The sequence below is a fragment of the Salmo trutta genome, chromosome 22 (assembly GCF_901001165.1).
Source record: "Salmo trutta chromosome 22, fSalTru1.1, whole genome shotgun sequence".
NCBI lineage: Eukaryota > Metazoa > Chordata > Actinopteri > Salmoniformes > Salmonidae > Salmo > Salmo trutta.
The window spans coordinates 27915079-27933915 of NC_042978.1; the positions used below are offsets into that span (position 1 = coordinate 27915079).

The 18837-nt window shown below is 44.8% G+C and overlaps 1 protein-coding gene across 22 annotated transcripts in view; it reads right to left on the reverse strand.

Annotated features, from left to right (window-relative positions):
- The window catches only part of fryl (furry homolog, like), a 100423-nt gene that overhangs the window by 35280 nt on the left and 46306 nt on the right, over positions 1–18837 (reverse strand). For 14 of the 22 annotated variants that reach the window (XM_029707571.1, XM_029707570.1, XM_029707564.1 and 11 more), the window contains 21 exons: positions 14588–14790; positions 13665–13718; positions 12353–12492; positions 12076–12172; positions 11648–11727; positions 11099–11179; positions 10776–10944; positions 8437–8529; positions 8062–8160; positions 7762–7863; positions 6176–6220; positions 2927–3030; positions 2572–2680; positions 2365–2451; positions 2072–2243; positions 1671–1803; positions 1481–1588; positions 1099–1321; positions 736–915; positions 532–618; positions 188–456 (listed from right to left, as the gene is read on the reverse strand). In XM_029707571.1, coding sequence (XP_029563431.1) covers positions 188–456; positions 532–618; positions 736–915; positions 1099–1321; positions 1481–1588; positions 1671–1803; positions 2072–2243; positions 2365–2451; positions 2572–2680; positions 2927–3030; positions 6176–6220; positions 7762–7863; positions 8062–8160; positions 8437–8529; positions 10776–10944; positions 11099–11179; positions 11648–11727; positions 12076–12172; positions 12353–12492; positions 13665–13718; positions 14588–14707 — 2552 coding nt within the window. In that variant the 5' untranslated portion in view covers positions 14708–14790. Of the gene's footprint in view, positions 1–187; positions 457–531; positions 619–735; positions 916–1098; positions 1322–1480; positions 1589–1670; positions 1804–2071; positions 2244–2364; positions 2452–2571; positions 2681–2926; positions 3031–6175; positions 6221–7761; positions 7864–8061; positions 8161–8436; positions 8530–10775; positions 10945–11098; positions 11180–11647; positions 11728–12075; positions 12173–12352; positions 12493–13664; positions 13719–14587; positions 14791–18160; positions 18275–18837 lie in introns of all 22 variants that reach the window. The other 8 variants (XM_029707558.1, XM_029707573.1, XM_029707562.1 and 5 more) reach the window with 3 other exon arrangements.

Consider the following 18837-nt stretch of genomic DNA (forward strand, 5'->3'; position numbering starts at 1 on the left):
GTTCACCGTACGATCACCATAGACCAAACGGTGACATCATCCAGCACTCTAATGAGCAGACTGCAACCACATCCATTCTAAGTGCCTTTTAACAACCTCAAATGTAACACACACACACACACACACACACACACACACACACACACACACACACACCACATTAACAGAGAAAGGCCTAGAGACATACTTGACATCCACTTGTGGAGAGAGCAGCTGCAGGCGCGTGTAGGCGAACATCCAGGCGTAGTTGAGTGCGGTGGGGCAGTGCTTGGGCAGGTGCTCCTGGCGCAGGTAGCTGGACAGGCTGATGACCCAGGGGTCCTGGCCCTGCGTCACGTGGGCAAACACCCAGATGTGCGATGGGCTGACCACATCAAATTGGTGGCTGATGGGAGATGAGCTCCATTCTGCCAGCGTCTGCAGGTCGATACCACTGGGGCAGTATAGCAGGTTGGTCTGCAGTGGAGAGGGGAGGGTCAGGGTGTGTGTGTGTGTGTGCGCTGTATTAAACAACAGCTTTGCCATTCTTACCTGGTCAGCTCCTGTGAGATGGATGAAGCTCTCCAGCACAGAGGCACTTTGTCTGTCCATCACATCTATGGCCAACTCCTCATCTCCCTGAGCGCGACAGACAGAAACCATGAATGTGAGTCTCTTGCACCTAACTTGAGAAACACTGCATCTCATTATTTTTGTCACTTTTAGATCCCCGTCTATCAGCGAGTTGGTAGTTACCTTGGCGATGCCCAGAGCGGTGTGCAGGGCTCGGACCTCTTTGAGGACATTAACAGCCAGCCTCCGGGTGGCAGGGCGGCAGCTGCACAGCACCACCAGTGCCAGGCCCTCCACCACGTGCAGCACCCCCCACAGAGGAGAGCGTTCCAGGGGCAGAGACGGCCCGCTGCCAGGGCCCTGCTGGAGCACACACACAGAGTTACTTTCTTACACAAACCCAAGTCAAAATACACAATAACCCAACTACTACAGTACAGAGCAAGGACTTCCAGACCCTTCCCTGTACAGAGTTAAAAACACACAGAGCAGACCAAAATATAGCAGGACGAAAAGAGATGCTATAGCTATCCACTCTCCACCCACCTTGTTGCTAGTCTGGACTGCCTGCCTCCACTGGCTGATGAGCTGCAGCAGCATCTTGATGGCGTTGTCCAGCAGCGTGGGGTGAATGTCAGTGACCTCACGCACAATGAAGTAGACAAAGCCAGAGAGCACGTCCTCCCTCCACTCTGGGAAGTCCACCATCAGGGCCTGCAGGGTGGTGAAGGCCAGGCCACGCAGCTCCTCGTCCATGTGGATGGTCAGCCTGAGGAGGAGAGCACACAGGGGTCAAACAATCACAGAGCTTTTTAAAGACACAGCTTTTGAAGTCCTTCCTAGTGATGCTGAAAATAAAAGCCCCATTGCTTTGTTCATCAATTAGTCCCAGACAGAGGTGGTGCATGTGAAGGAGTGGGGTCGTTACTTGGCCAGCAGCTCGATCAGGTCCTGTCTGCTCATGCCATCTGGGATCAGCCTGGGGATGGCCGCCACACACGTACGGAACAGGTCAATCTTCGGCTTCCTCTCCCCCCTGCAACACAACACAGTTAAAAAACATGTAAAGGACACTCATGTTATGGATCACATATGTTTTAAGTCAGAGAGGCACTTACGTGATCATATCCTCAGGCTCCTTATTGGACATCTGGACGTTGGTCATGCTCATGGAGCGCCCCACCTCCTTGTCCAGGTGACGCAGCATGTTGTCCAGGGCCTTCCTCACTGCTGGGTAGTACAGTGACATGCCTACACACACACACACACACACACACACACACACACACACACACACACACACACATACATACATATATATATATTACTCTCACACTACACATTTCACCCTAAAATGACCCACTGCCATAAGCTTATTAATTTATTTGAGAAATGAATTTGACAGGGAGAGAGGACAATCAACATCAATGTGAAATTGCCGGAGTTAGCAACAAAGCTAGTCATATCGGAATGATATAGCCCGTTGTGACGGGAAAGGAGCTCAGAGGTGGTGACCTACCGATGACCTTGGCCTCCTCGTCAGTGAGGGTGGTGGCGAGGAAGATCTTCTTGATCCGCAGGGTGTTTCCTGAGGGCATGATGGCCCCTGTGGTGGGCATGGGCGGCTCCCCGTCTTTCTGCTGCAGACTGTCAGCTATCACCAGGAAGGCCCTCAGGCCAATATTCATCCTCTAAGAGAGACAGCAAGAGAGCATGAGAGAGATAGAGGCAGGAAGGGACGGTCAGAGAATGAAGAGCGCAATCACAATGAGCGTATGATTGGATCATTAATGTCTCTCGGCTATCTCTTACTTCTGGATTGATGGTGAATGTCTTGTGAGATTTGCCCACACACAGGAGGTCATAAATTATCTCCTTCATAGCAAAATCCAGCCTTTCCTGTGAAATGAGCCACAACAAACCAATAATCACTAATCATAGGTAAGACACAAGCCACTACCTGCCGTTTAGAGGAATTATACGGGAATCACTACTCCAGCATGGCCTCATAAGACATACCTGAGCTATAAATTGGATGATCTTGACGAAGATATTGAGGGGCGTGTCACGGGGCACCACGCTACGGGAGCCTTTGGGGAAAAGCGCTGAAACGATGCTAAGCAGCCGGCTGCAGCAAACAGGAGAAGATTCAAGGGTTAAACTGGGATGTTCACCGAGGAGACTGTAGACTAGACCAGTTCTGAGTGTAGATAGAATTCTAATTCTGGTTCTGCTAAAGGAGAGATGTGGGCACTTGCTTTGTTCTATATGGTGATTTAGATGCTGTCTGGATGACTTTCATTTCACAGTGTCAGTTCATGCAGAGATGGTGTGGAGTGGGCCCACAGCCTGTTCTGTCCGGGCTGGTACTGACCTCTGTGTGACGGTGTTGCTCTCACACTTGATCCTGATGATGTAGACCCACAGCAGTCTGTAGAGTGACTCCAGTGCCACACGGGACATTTTGGGATCTTTGTTCTAAAGGGCCAGAGACAGAACACTTTCTTCACCCACCTGTCTTCTCACTGTGACAGATTCAAGTCTGGTGTGGGGCATGCCACATAAGCAGGGATCTGACACACAAACCATTCACTTAGACCTACTGTACGGAATTAAGCAATTTATACGGCCCGTTTCATTTATAGAGATGTTTGAGATGTCCCAGCTGTGATTTGATGAGTCTACTTTAGATCTAAAATAAACTACTGATGTATGAGATTGTTGAAATGACTTAAGCTTGCCAAAAATATACATTTGTTCCAGAGTGACTCTGCCTATGTATAAATGCACAGCATGCTATGCTCGCTGTAGTTTGTGACGCATGTTATGCTACAGTTGAAGTCAGAAGTTTACATACACTTACGTTGGAGTCATCAAAACTCGTTTTTCAATCACTCCACAAATTTCTTGTTAACAAACTATAGTTTTGGCAAGTCGGTTAGGGCATCTACTTTGTGCATGACAAGTAATTTTTCTAACAATTGTTTACAGACAGATTATTTCACTTATAATTCACTGTATCACAATTCCAGTGGGTTTAATTCCATAAGTTTAGATACACTAAGTTGACTGTGCCTTTTAACAGCTTGGAAAATTACAGAAAATGATGTCATGGCTTTAGAAGCTTCTGATAGGCTAATTGACATCATTTGAGTCAATTGGAGGTGTACCTGTGGATGTATTTCAAGGCCTACCTTCAAACTCAGTGCCTCTTTGCTTGACATCATGGGAAAATCAAAAGAAATCAGCCAAGACCTCAGAATAAAATTCTAGACCTCCACAAGTCTGGTTCATCCTTGGGAGCAATTTCCAAACGCCTGAAGGTACCACGTTAATCTGTACAAACAATAGTACGCAAGTATAAATACCATGGGACCACGCAGCCGTCATACCGCTCAGGAAGGAGACGCGTTCTGTCTCCTAGAGATGAACGAACTTTGGTGCAAAAAGTGCAAATCAATCCCAGAACAGCAGCAAAGGACCTTGTGAAGATGCTGGAGGAAACGGGTACAAAAGCATCTATATCCACAGTAAAACAAGTCCTATATCGACATAGCCTGAAAGGCCGCTCAGCAAGGAAGAAGCCACTGCTCCAAAACAGCCATAAAAAAGCCAGACTACGGTTTGCAACTGCACATGGGGACAAAGATCGTACTTTTTGGAGAAATGTCCTCTGGTCTGATGAAACAAAAATAGAAATGTTTGGCCATAATGACCATCATAATGTTTGGAGGAAAAAGGGGGATGCTTGCAAGCTGAAGAACACCATCCCAACCGTGAAGCATGGGGTGGCAGCATCATGTTGTGGGGGTGCTTTGCTGCAGGAAGGATTGGTGCACTTCACAAAACAGATGGCATCATGAGGTCGGAAAATTATGTGGATATATTGAAGCAACATCTCAAGACATCAGTGAGGAAGTTAAAGCTTGGTCGCAAATGGGTCTTCCAAATGGACAATGACCCCAAACATACTTCCAAAGTTGTGGCAAAACGGCTTAAGGACAACAAAGTCAAGGTATTGGAATGGCCATCACAAAGCCCTGACCTCAATCCTATAGAAAGTTTGTTGGCTGAACTGAAAAAGCATGTGCGAGCAAGGAGGCCTACAAACCTGACTCAGTTATACCAGGTCTGTCAGGAGGAATGGGCCAAAATTCACCCAACTTATTGTGGGAAGCTTGTGGAAGGCTACCCGAAACATTTGACCCAAGTTAATCAATTGAAAGGCAATGCTACCAAATACTAATTGAGTGTATGTAAACTTCTGACCCACTGGGAATGTGATGAAAGAAATAAAAGCTGAAATAAATCACTCTACTATTATTATATACTATTATATTTCACATTATTAAAATAAAGTGGTGATCCTAACTGACCTAAGACAGGGAATTTTTACTAGGATTAAATGTCAGGAATTGTGATAAACTGAGTTTAAATGTATTTGGTTAAGGTGTATGTAAACTTCCCACTTCAACTGTAAGTGTCGTTTGTGATGCATGCTACGCGAGCTGTAGTTTGTGATGCATGCTACGCGAGCTGTAGTTTGTGATGCATGCTACGCGAGCTGTAGTTTGTGATGCATGCTACGCGAGCTGTAGTTTGTGATGCATGCTACGCGAGCTGTAGTTTGTGATGCATGCTACGCGAGCTGTAGTTTGTGACGCATGCTACGCGAGCTGTAGTTTGTGACGCATGTTACGCGAGCTGTAGTTTGTGATGCATGCTACGCGAGCTGTAGTTTGTGATGCATGCTACGCGAGCTGTAGTTTGTGATGCATGCTACGCGAGCTGTAGTTTGTGATGCATGCTACGCGAGCTGTAGTTTGTGATGCATGCTACGCGAGCTGTAGTTTGTGATTATGTTATGCTAGCTGTAGTTTTTGATGTTCCAACCTCCAGGGAATGTTTGTACAGCTGAGCATTCCCAAAAATCTGTGACTAAAGGTGCAATTACACAGTGCTGCCCATCAAATCCATGCACACAACATTCGCTCCAATATCAACACAGCTGACAGCCATACAAAGGATTCTTTCAAGGGTACTGCAATAACCTTTCCACCCATCAGTGGGCCATGGAGCTGCGAGGGTGCCACACACAGCAGCATGTCAACACCAATGATAAGAGAATTGGGTGTAACTCGGGACTATTACAGCACACAAAATGCTGCAGTACTCTATGGGTCTCCAAAAATAAACTACAAAATCCATTTGGAACGAGTACTCAGATCTACCAACAACCCATTCCAGGTAACTGGCTTCAAACCCCTCAAGGAGTAAGGTAGGTATCTGAGAATGTGTGTCTGCTTGATGCACCAGCGCGATGCTCTAACCACTACTACGACACACACACAAAAAACAGCAAAGCAATAAACCACCGGTAAAGACAAAGCAGCAAAGCACAAGCCAACATTGCATCTCAAAGAAATGTGTGGCTAATAGCCAAGTGTCCAACCACTACTTTCTCTGTAATCTTCACTCAATAAGTTCCACTTTAAGAGGACTATCAGACTCCAGAGCCTCATTGCCCCTGGCTTAGTAGCTGCATCCTCTCTGACCTCCAGGACGAGGTCAGATGACCTCTTGGATGGTGTCATGCCACCATACAGACACCAGACAAACTCACCTGCAGTGTCTCAATCTGCTTTCGGATGCTGTTGTTAGACGGCATCTGGAGCGAGTGAAAACGTGAGAAAACGACAGGAGACACTGAGTGTGAGGATGTGGGGAGGTAGACATGCAGGTTAAAGAGAACAGAGCGACAAAATGTAATAGAAACACAAAAATGACAAGTGTGCCAAAAAAAAAACGAACTCACTCCTAACTGACTTCGATCCACTTGAATCAGTCTCATATTAGACACAGAAGTAAGATGCAAAGTATGAAATGCAAAAGTAACATTGACACAAAAAAATGAATCAATGTTCTATAAAGACTAATATAGCCCAAATGAAATTGTTTACATTTCAACATGTACCGTTATTTTCTAATATTTCATACTTTTTGAAAGTGAAGAAATGAAAGATGTGCAATCGAAGGCAAGTGAAATTGACAGGGAAGGGAGAAAACACACAAAGCAGGCCAAGGTGAAGCGAGTAAAACGTAAGTAGATCGTGCGAGGACAGGGACAGTGAAAGGAGACCAGGTAGGAAAAAATATGTATGTTAGGACTATAACACACAATCTACTAGGCTCAGAAATCTGAGCAGGTACTAGTCTGATACACTGTACCAAAGGTATCATTTTAACCCATTGAGTTTTGATCTCCTTAAGGCACAAAACTGAATGCATTTGAACTGATCATCAAAACAAGGACAGGGTTAAAATGGCCCAGTGGACAATAAGAGCTAAATCACACACTCAAACAAATCTCCACCAGAATCATGGTTCCACCACAAAAACAAGGGAGCTTACATAAGCACCAAATAGGCTTAGGGGGTTAATTAAAAACTATGGAATCAAAGGGAATCTAATCTCTCACAGGGAATCAAAAGCAACTGAATCACCACATGACTGTGATCAGAGTAAGTTCAACAAAAGAGTCATCATAGAATCACCACCACAAGAGCAAAGGGAATTATAGCTCATGTCCACCATGGAATCAATTCAGAGTTGAGGAGAGAGGAGACATTCACACAACACAGTGCATTCACACAACACAGTGCATCTCGGCTGAATTAGCTTGAGGATGGTACAGGAGCGGAGCATGATTGATTGGCTTGATCGGTTTGTGATTGGTTTGCGGGGAGTTGTCGGACAGGGGAGGAGGAAAATATGATCGTTAAGGCACACCCTTTAAACCAAAAACACCTCATGGAGTTGTGGTGTGCAGGGGATATCTAACGTCTCACTATGACAATTAACAACATACCTGGTGAAGAACATTATGCTAGAGCAGTAAGGTTTCAGTCATAGTAACAGTGATAAATGATACAACTTGGTATGCAATAAACATCTTGAATATTTTTCAAAGGAGGCTCATAGCACTTACTACTGCCTAAAGGATAGTAGATCATCTATTTTCATAATACAGTCTTTAGAAAATTATACTCAATTACATGTCCCACTTTTAAACATTAGGGAATCCACTGTCTTTAAAATATAAAACTAAGTGTCCTATTAAATGTGAAATTGGCATGGAAGTCTGCATTTTCCTTCATAGGCCAGTATACTAGGTGTTAGGTAACTGGTTTAGGTGATTGTGCTGTGTACCTTCAGGTGAGAGAGGCAGTTTGTGAGGAAGATGTGCCAGTTATTGAGGAAGAACAGCTTCTGACTGACACACAGCAGGCACGTCACCAGAGGATACAGAGCCTGAAAGAGAGAACACACGTCAACCACAAAAGAGAGGGGAAGGAAACGAGAGGAGAAAGAGAGAGAAGTGGGAAAGAGGGAGATGGTGTGAGGAGATTAAGAGTTAACAAGTTGATGTCATAAAAAGAGGGAAACGAGACATAGCAGAGAGAAGTGGGAGGGAAAGTCCAGATAATAGTGTGAGAAAAGAGACGTTACCAAAGAGTGCTTCTTTCTGGAGCTAAGGTCAAAGGTTGTCTGGTAGAGCATCTCCACAAAGTTCTTGAGGCACGGCACATTGACTTCATTCTTCACCGCCTGCCGGGAGGGAAGGAGCGAGGAAGGAAGGAAGCTGTCACCACTAAGCTCATTCAATATGTGCGACCGAAATGGTACCCTAATCCCTAAATAGTGCACTACTTTTCACCAGGGGCCATATATAGGGAATCAGGTGCCATTTCAGATGCATCCAATGACATTAGCCAATCGAAGGTGCTTTTTATGGAAGCTAACACAGAGGAATCTCTTATACAGAAAGGCTCTATCCTACTATTAACTTCCCATGTTTTGTGTTGTCGTCTGGGTGGTACTCACAGCAGCAACAGGGATGAGGATCTCAACAAACAGGCCAGCCAATGCATGCTTTATGTCCTTATCCTTCACCTCCAGGAAATACTGGGCACACTCCTGAGGAACACAGACGCATACCAACATGGATGACAACAGTGCACATACAGTGAGGGAAAAAAGTATTGGATCCCCTGCTGATTTTGTACGTTTGCCCACTGACAAAGAAATGACCAGTCTATAATTTTAATGGTAGGTTTATTTGAACAGTGAGAGACAGAATAGCAACAAAAAAAATCCAGAAAAATCCATGTCAAAAATGTTATAAATTGATTTGCATTTTAATGAGGGAAATAAGTATTTGACCCCCTCTCAATCAGAAAGATTTATGGTTCCCAGGTGTCTTTTATACAGGTAACGAGCTGAGATTAGGAGCACCCTCTTAAAGGGAGTGCTCCTAACCGAAGCTTGTTACCTGTATAAAAGACACCTGTCCACAGAAGCAATCAATCAGATTCCAAACTCTCCACCATGGCCAAGACCAAAGAGCTCTCCAAGGATGTCAGGGACAAGATTGTAGACCTACACAAGGCTGGAATGGGCTACAAGACCATCGCCAAGCAGCTTGGTGAGAAGGTGACAACAGTTGGTGCGATTATTCGCAAATGGAAGAAACACAAAAGAACTGTCAATATCCCTCGCCCTGGGGCTCCATGCAAGATCTCACCTCGTGGAGTTGCAATGATCATGAGAACGGTGAGGAATCAGCCCAGAAGTACACGGGAGGATCTTGTCAATGATCTCAAGGCAGCTGGGACCATAGTCACCAAGAAAACAATTGTTAACACACTACGCCGTGAAGGACTGAAGTCCTGCAGCGCCCGCAAGGTCCCCTTCCTCAAGAAAGCACATATACATGCCCGTCTGAAGTTTGCCAATGAACATCTGAATGATTCAGAGGACAACTGGGTGAAAGTGTTGCGGTCAGATGAGACCAAAATGGAGCTCTTTGGCATCAACTCAACTCGCCGTGTTTGGAGGAGGAGTAATGCTGCCTATGACCCCAAGAACACCATCCCCACCATCAAACATGGAGGTGGAAACATTATGCTTTGGGGGTGTTTCTCTGCTAAGGGGACAGGACAACTTCCCCGCATCAAAGGGACGATGGACGGGGCCATGTACCGTCAAATCTTGGGTGAGAACCTCCTTCCCTCAGCCAGGGCATTGAAAATGGGTCGTGGATGGGTATTCCAGCATGACAATGACCCAAAACACACGGCCAAGGCAACAAAGGAATGGCTCAAGAAGAAGCACATTAAGGTCCTGGAGTGGCCTAGCCAGTCTCCAGACCTTAATCCCATAGAAAATCTGTGGATGGAGCTGAAGGTTCGAGTTGCCAAACGTCAGCCTCGAAACCTTAATGACTTGGAGAAGATCTGCAAAGAGGAGTGGGACAAAATCCCTCCTGAGATGTGTGCAAACCTGGAGGCCAACTACAAGAAACGTCTGACCTCTGATTGCCAACAAGGGTTTTGCCACCAAGTACTAAGTCATGTTTTGCAGAGGGGTCAAATACTTATTTCCCTCATTAAAATGCAAATCAATTTATAACATTTCTGACATACTGGACATCTGGATTTTTTTGTTGTTATTCTGTCTCTCACTGTTCAAATAAACCTACCATTAAAATTATAGACTGATCATTTCTTTGTTAGTGGGCAAACGTACAAAATCAGCAGGGGATCAAATACTTTTTTCCCCTCACTGTACATAAACAAACCAAATAGACAAATGGATAAACAATAGACCATGCAACAGTTTGTCACATATGGGCAGAAACCAACAGACGTAAAGGGAATGTGGTGGCACAAATAAACTACGGCAGAATACCCAACATGTTCCATCAGCATGCTGGGAAATCAGGGCTTGTTAAGAGGGGAGCATATTGAGTGAGCTTTTTACTGCCGTATTGAGCTTAACGAAAAGGCCTTGCTCCGTTCAGTGCTCTTGGCACAGTGATCTGCTATCTGATCGTTATTCATCTGGCTTTATGAGGCTCTGCTACAGAGAGCTGCTGAGCTCAAACAAAGTGGCTGCAGTAAAACATCCATTCTGGGTGTAGTTCAGCAGAGAGCCATTAAATCCCTATACGCAGCCACTCAGACAATCAGATATACAGTACTGTACAGTCTGGGCATCAAATAGACTAGATACACGCCTGTTGCTTCGACACGTCAGGGTTATATTCACTAAAAATTAGGTTTTGAAACAGGGAGGGACTACCTGAACTTGTCCAATAACAAATGCTTATTGTCTTATTTAGGTACGGTTTGCCAAGATGTGCTCTACCCAGGATAACTGACCTGCATGAACTGGAAGGAGGCCTCGAAGTCCTCCACGGGGTACATCTTGACCCTGAAGAACTTCATGCCCATGATGAGGCTGATGATGCTCTGGACCACGTAGGGGCTCTGCTCCTTCTGCCTCAGCTCCTTCAGCTCCGTGATGAACTTCTTACGCACCGCCTGGAACCTGGAGAGACACACACACATTTTGACTTAGTCTTCCATAAGGAGCGGGCTCGTTTTTAATATATAGTTTAGGAGTAATAGGAGTGACATGTTGAGTTATTTGGACTGTGTTAAGAAGACTTGAACTTAGAACAATCTAAGGAGAAAACGCTTACTTTGACTGTGTGAGCACTCCGATGACCTCAGCATACAGGTCTGCGATGATGTGCACATTGCCAGTGTTGGGGCCAGAGCACCTGCCAATCAGAACACATCCATGATCCACTCACACTCAGAAACAGCTCTCATGATTTGTTAACACAGGATATGAAGACACTGACCGTGAAATATCAGACCTGCTGAGGAGCAGCTGAACAAACAAACCCATTAAAGGAAATATCATCCCAAACAGTGTGATAAAAGTTATGGCCGATCAAACATCCATCTCTAAAACCACAAGCATGTAGCTGCATACTGTAGGGTTGAAGCAGCTGAGTGAAGGTTTACTCAAGTTGTCTAACAAGTGGCGATTGTGTTTTCTTTAAGTGACATTAATATGTGGACAGACCATAAAGTCACACATTGGTCATAAAAAACAGTCTATTCAAACACCCATAAAGTAATGAGTGAATCAACTGCAGAGCCAAAAGCCCTCTGGAATATTCTGTGTGCTAGACTATAGTATAGTATGTGTATTAATGGTGTGTGTGTTTGTTTACACTCACCCCTCTTTGTGTTTAAAGTGCTTGAATGCCAGGTTCAGAACTTCATGTACTAAAGTATCTGGCACGGGGTGAAGAGGAATCTGTGACGTAAACATGAAAACATCACATCATATTAGGCACATCAATACTTCCTTCATGCTGTCTCTCTCCCTTTACTACCATTCATTATCCTCCCTGTTGGAGCCAAGGACAACCAAACCCTGAGATCACTGAAGGTTTGTTCTAAGAGAGAGTGGTTTGGATCTGGATAGTCTGGGGTCGGTCTAGATGCTGTAGGTTCAGGATGACAGCTCGGTATGCCTTGGTATGCTGGCATTGCAGTGACAGTGCATGCTGTCCACCACACTGAGGAAGAGGACTCATCTAACAGACCAGACACAGACCAGACAAACAAACAAACAAACAGGCAGAAGTAACCCAGGACTCACCTGTTTTAAAACTTCTACTGAAACTAAACAGAATATGAAATCTATGGCTAAGTCCCTCCGCTCCAATAGGTAGTCTTTATCCCGATGCTGTTCATCCCTAGAGAGAGAGAGAGAGAGAGAGAGAGAGAGAGAGAGAGAGAGAGAGAGAGAGAGAGAGAGAGAGAGAGAGAGAGAGAGAGAGAGAGAGAGAGAGAGAGAGAGAGCGCGTTAGGACAGATTGTGGGAGGTGAGGGGAGGACAGGAGAGAGGGATGAGCAGATTAGGAGGAGTATCGTACCCTTTGGACTTGGTGCTGGAGCGAGGTCTGTACTCATAAGACTCATCTTCAGTGCCACTCTGCCGCCGGTACCAGTCAAAGAGTGTGCGCAGCAGGGAGGGCAAACAGTGTTCCGCTACGGAGCTCATAGAGCTTATTAACTGTGAAAAGAACACATACACATTACAATAGCTAGTTATTACAGCTTACAGGTAAAACATCCATCCAGCATCATGAGAATGTACATAAAGGTCAAAAACATGAACAATACAAACAAATCCTCACCAGAACAATCATCTTAAATCACCAATATTACACACATACTGAGGTTCTATATTTGATGTAAAAGGCTCCACTGTAAGGAGAGATGAGGAGAAAAGAGGATGCAGGGATTGGGAAGAATATCTAGGAAGAAGTGGAGCGGGGGTGAGGGGAGGGGACCGAATCACTGGGTGACATACAATAGAGAACAGGATGTATTGATTGGGACTGTAAGTGCGGTGTTTGATGACATGTCGAGCACAGTGAGGTCCTATCCTGTTGAGCGGCTAGCGCTAAAGCCGCTATAGCACAGGGCTCTGCAGTGCTATACAGTCAGAATGTGGGCCGACCAACAAACAGGCTCTGTTAGAAACACCTCATCAGCACTTTGATCATCAGAATTGCAACCTCATACTGTGAATGTATTATCTATTAACATCACCTTTGCAGACTAAAAATGGTAGGGGTATATTGCCATAATGCTAGCAATAAATATGTTTCTTCTTCAACTACATGCACCAGAGCAAACAAAAAGTCAATCTATGCATGTCAAGCGTATAGTTTTTACAGTCAGTCAATCTGCAGTGGGATACAGTAAGTAGTCTTCTACACAATGAATGGTGTGTGTCTGAATTGTATGTGTGTGTTGAAGGACAGTGCGGTGTGCTGAGGGTGCTGGGTAATGGATGCTGGGAGGGAGAGTTATGCAACTGCTCTCTGTGCCCTCCCGGCGCCAGGATGACAGACTCCAGCACCCAACACTGCTAAGGATGACACAGCGATTCTGCTCCCTCTCCCTGTATGCTCGTTCTACCACACTCAGTCACAATGGAGGCAGCTGGATCTATAGCACCATATCCTCATTGGCTTTGTGTTGCGCTGAACAAAGCACTCTGCAGCAGCTCCATTGTTCAGAGTTCTGCATGCACCAGTTGGAGATGAGGGACGGATGGATGGGCCGTTGAGTGGGGATTGATTGGGTGAAGCTGGGGAATTCAACTACTGTATGGATGGGAGGTGGGGGAGAGAGTACATAATAACAATGCATGTGCACACACACACTAGAACTCACCTGATCAAATTGTGCATCTTCCCCTCTCTGGAGGGATCGGGACAAGAGTTTCTCCTGAGGGAAAGAAAGACAGAAACAGGGCTGTCAGTCAAGTAAGTACTCAATAGAAAAATATAATAGGACCCCTACGTCATTCATATCAGCAGACCAGTGGATGTGGGGCCAGGTGAAACAGGAGAGGAGTTGGCTGACCACTGGACAAACACCAACCAGGGAGAGGAAACAAAGGGGTGAGAGAGGCAGAGGAGGTGGCAGCAGAAGAGGGGAGCACTCGGGGAGATGAATAGAGATGAATGGAGAGCTGAATGGAGGGAGAGAGTGGTCCAGAGGGGAGGGGGAGAGGGGTGGCGTTTAAATGACATGTTTACTCCCCATTCCAAACACACACCCTCCCAGCAGCCCCTAGCGAGGGCAAGGGATTGTACCTCCCACGGAGTCTTGATATTAGTTTTAAAAAAAAGCTCACTATTCCAAGAAAATAACATCCCCCCCATTCTGGGAAATCACACTGGAATGCATGTCTCATTTTTCACACCCACACAGCCTGTGCACATGCACACACCCCTCTAAGTTTAAGGAGAAGTCTGTTTACAGACTGAATACAGGCAGTCACTAGAAACATTTGACCTGTAACCTCTTTGGCCTTTAAGCCAAATAATGCTATGTAGCAACCAGGACCTAGGAACTCAGGACAGGGCTAGTGAGCTAATAGCTAATAGCATTTCATTCCAAATCAACCGCTAGGCTAGCCCCTACAACTAGGCACTTCATGTAGATCTGAAAGGTAATAGCATATGGTAATATTAGTCAGAATATTGCTTACACCTAATCATTTATTTCAGTCAAGTGCCTAGGATTCAGGGCTAGGGGTTGATTTGGTCTTACTTGCGTCCCCCCCTGCCTCTCGGATCACAGCAACTCACCAGCGGTTCGGCCATCACCACCTCAATCTTCTTCTCAGCCAGCACAGCAAACTCAGCAAAAAGGCTCTTGATGACAAACTCCCCGGGCTTGAGCTCGGGGTCGATGATGATGCTCGACATGGCGGCGGCGTTGCGCTTCTCCCAAGTCAGGGGGGCCACGGAGGGGGCGCGGCGTCTACTCAGGCTGTTGACAGGGGCTGAGGCTACAGGGAGGGAGAGAGAGGGAGAGGACCAAAGTCAGATTAGGACTGTCCCCGACAATTTTTTTTATCTTGGTCGACCCGAAAGTAGTCTGTTCTGTCGACCAATCAATTGGTCAAATTTTTTTTACTTAATTATTTTTCTATATGTTGACAAACCCTATGTTTTGAATAAAATCAACTATATGTAGGCTACTGAGCTTGTCTGATGATATAAGCACTGCGATTAAAAATGAACACACAAATTACTAAAGAGGGAGCCAGAAATAAATATAGTCTAACCAGAAGAAATAAACATGTTCCCGACCTTCCTGCTGCTGCTGGCCTTCACATTTTCTGCTGTTACGCTCATGAAGTTAACCGGTAATTCGCTACACCTGTGGTCGACAACCTTTTCCATTTGGAGTGCCAAGTTATTCAACCATTTCTACTGATCTGAGTGTCAGTTATGATTTTCATATGCACATTTTCCTAGAACAGTTTCATTTCATTTATAATAAAGTCTTCATATGATTGATATGATCAGGGTGATTCTCTGATCCACCTCTACACAGACGACACCATTCTGTATACTTCTGGCCCTTCTTTGGACACTGTTAACTAACCTCCAGACGAGCTTCAACGCCATACAACACTCCTCCCATGGCCTCCAACTGCTCTTAAAATGCTAGTAAAACCAAATGCATGCTTTTCAACCGTTTGCTGCCCGCAACAGCCCGCCAGTCCAGCATCAGTACTCTGGACGGTTCTGACTTAGAATACGTGGACAACTACAAATACCTAGGTGTCTGGTTAGACTGTAAACTCTCTTTCCAGACTCATATTAAACATCTCCAATCCAAAATTAAATCTAGAAATCGGCTTCCTATTTCGCAACAAGCCCTCCTTCGCTCACACCGCCAAACATACCCTAGTAAAACTGACTATCCTACCGATCCTCGATGATGCAATTTACAAAAAAGCTTCCAATACTCTACTCAGCAAACTGGATGCAGTCCATCACAGTGCCATCTGTTTTGTTACCAAAGCCCCTTATAGTACCCACCAATGCGACCTGTATGCTCTAGTCGGCTGGCCCTCACTACATATTTGTGGCCAGACCCACTAGCTCCAGGTCATCTATAAGTCTATGCTAGGTAAAGCTCTGCCTTATCTCAGCTCACTGGTCACGATAACACCCACTCGTAGCACGCGCTCCAACAGGTATCTCACTGAACATCCCAAAAGCCAACACCTCCTTTGGCCGCCTTTCCTTCCAGTTCTCTGCTGCCAATGACTTGAACGAATTGCAGAAATCTCTGAAGTTGGCAACTTATATCTCCCTCACTAACTTTAAACATCCTCTATCTGAGCAGCTAACCGATAGCTGCAGCTGTAAATAGCCCATCCAATCTACCTACCTCATCCCCATATTGTTTTTATTTACTTTTCTGCTCTTTTGCACACCAGTATTTCTACTTGCACATCATCATCTGCTCATCTATAACTCCAGTGTTAATTTGCTAAACTCTAATTACTTCGCCACTATGGCCTATTTATTACCTTACCTCCTCACGCCATTTGCACACACTGTATATAGACTTAATTTTTTTCTATTGTGTTACTGACTGTACGCTTGTTTATTCCATGTGTAACTCTGTGTTGTTGTTTGTGTCGCAGTGCTTTGCTTTATCTTGGCCAGGTCTCAGTTGTAAATGAGAACTTGTTCTCAACTAGCCTACCTGGTTAAATAAAGGTGAAATAAAAAAATAAAATGTCTCAAAATCAATGTCTAAATGAAATTTAAAAGCAACTTTTATTGCAATTGCCAATATGTAAAAATAGCCTACATAAAGCCAACAAATAAAAACATTGCAGCCTGCAGGTAGGAAATATCCTGATGAAAATAAATATCACATTGGCTATGCATGGCCTGTTTGCAAGGAACTTGAAAGATCCTATCAACTATTGTATTAACTTGGTTCAGCCTGAAGCTCCTCCGAGCAAACTTGCAACATTGTATAACATATTCTGGGTACTCAAGAGTTTCCCCTTGCCATTGAGCTGCAGACAGACAGCTGTATGCTGTTTTGCACAAGGGATAAGAAGAAATCAGGCAGGCCTATTTTATGACGTTTCCAACGGATCAGAGCATGCCATTTTCTCCCCCTTTCATGCTTAGTGGTAATTGAAAGGGAGAGAGCTGGAAAGGTTTTTCAAATTGACAATAGTTCCTCAATGTAGCCACTCAGTGGATGTAAAAACAGACTTTGTTAACATACAGTTTGAGGTGAAGAAAACATTTGAGAAGCTCCACAGTGATGGTGAGTTAAGACAATCAGAAATAGTATCAGATCCCCAAATGGACACATTTAGAAGTCTACATTTGCACGGAGGCCAGGTAGACTAGTCCTACTCCTATATGCATAATCAAGATTGACAGGAGCGCTCAAAACAAACTTTAATCTCCTAAATGGAATGAAATAAACCAAAACTTTTTCCTCACTGTGTAGCCTAGGTTGTGCTCTCTGCAAACAACGTGTCCACTCCAACAATGACAACTGTAAGACTGTAATAATAATAATAATATATTGAATGCATTAACAGAAATTACCGCAACCAAACAAGCATTGTAGATTATAAATGGGAATAAATGGTAAATGTACTACTGGTGTGCAATCCCCGCGGCCTCAGCAATGGACTAGTCCACTCAGACAGATGTTAATCAGATGTGTGTCGTGTGCCATCATCTTTTACATATATTTGCCACTGCTCCACAAAAAAAAAAACTTGGCCGACCAAGAGCCTCTTGACCAAACAATCGACCTGTGAACTAAATGGGGTCAGCCCTAGGTCAGATACACTTTGGCTATTCGAACAGTTATAAATGGACACCGTCACAGCCCTAGTCAGAGACCAACCCTCACATGACGAGGTCAGGGGTCAGCTATAATCCAAGCAGATAGAAAAATCAACCTCAGAGAGGAGCTATGCTCGTATGTCAGTTGGTGCACAGTGAAAAATGAACACATTCCTAGCCTATACCCTAGTCGTAGCTTGATTTCATTAGCAAATCGCCAAACTAACTGCAAGCCATGAGGACATCTTGAAAATTCTGAGTTGGATAAAAGTGATTTAGCATAGGCCTCACTGGACTACACCCCTAAAACCCACTGAACAGACTAAGAGCAACAATATCATCTCAGATTCACACACAGTTATGTAAAGATTAATATTAAGGTCAGGTGATCACACCACAGCAGAAAGAGAGAAGTGATATACAGTTAAAACACACTCGGCTGGATGCAGAAAGGTGAATCTGTGCACAGAAGCTCTCAATATTTACACAAGCTTCCTGTAACGTATACCTAAAGGGGTCAGCATAGGAACTCACCTCAAGAGAGAGGAGTGTGTGCATGTGGATGGTTGGTACATGCACGTTTAAATAGTGAATATAGCCATGGTGTCCATTCGTTAAGCCTTCATTTGATCTGTGCTGATGGTTTCCCTAGAAACAGGTGAAAACAACCACATCATTCAAAACAGAATCCTCTCCTGTGTCCATCAATAAAACATGGAGCAACACTGAACATTCACTGACATACCAGGACAGCTTGTGCCAACACAGACAACCTTTAACACACAAACTGGTAAAATACACACAGGATGGTGTGAAAGAAAGCTTCCCATTCTGAAGTTTATAAACAGACCAACGGCCTGTTTGCTGCTGGACTCGGACACAGTCTGCTCTGCCAGGAAAGAGGGGACTCTGGGACGGACAGCCACTCGTCAGCTGACCCCCGACCTTCCTCCTCCCAGGAAACATATTACTGTTTCTTCCTGTAACCATGGGAACACTAATGTGTTCCCAAAACTTCAAACAATAGCAAGGAGTAAAATGGCACGCAGTAAAAATGTAGGAGTTTTTCAGAAGAGGAGGAAAGATGTTAACACCCAGCAACGCTCCCATTTAAACCCTACTGAACAAACAGACACACAGCTTAGGCTTAACTCAGATGGTTGCGTAATAGGCCCGAACTAAAGTGTTTTTGTTTCAGAGTTGGGTGGTAT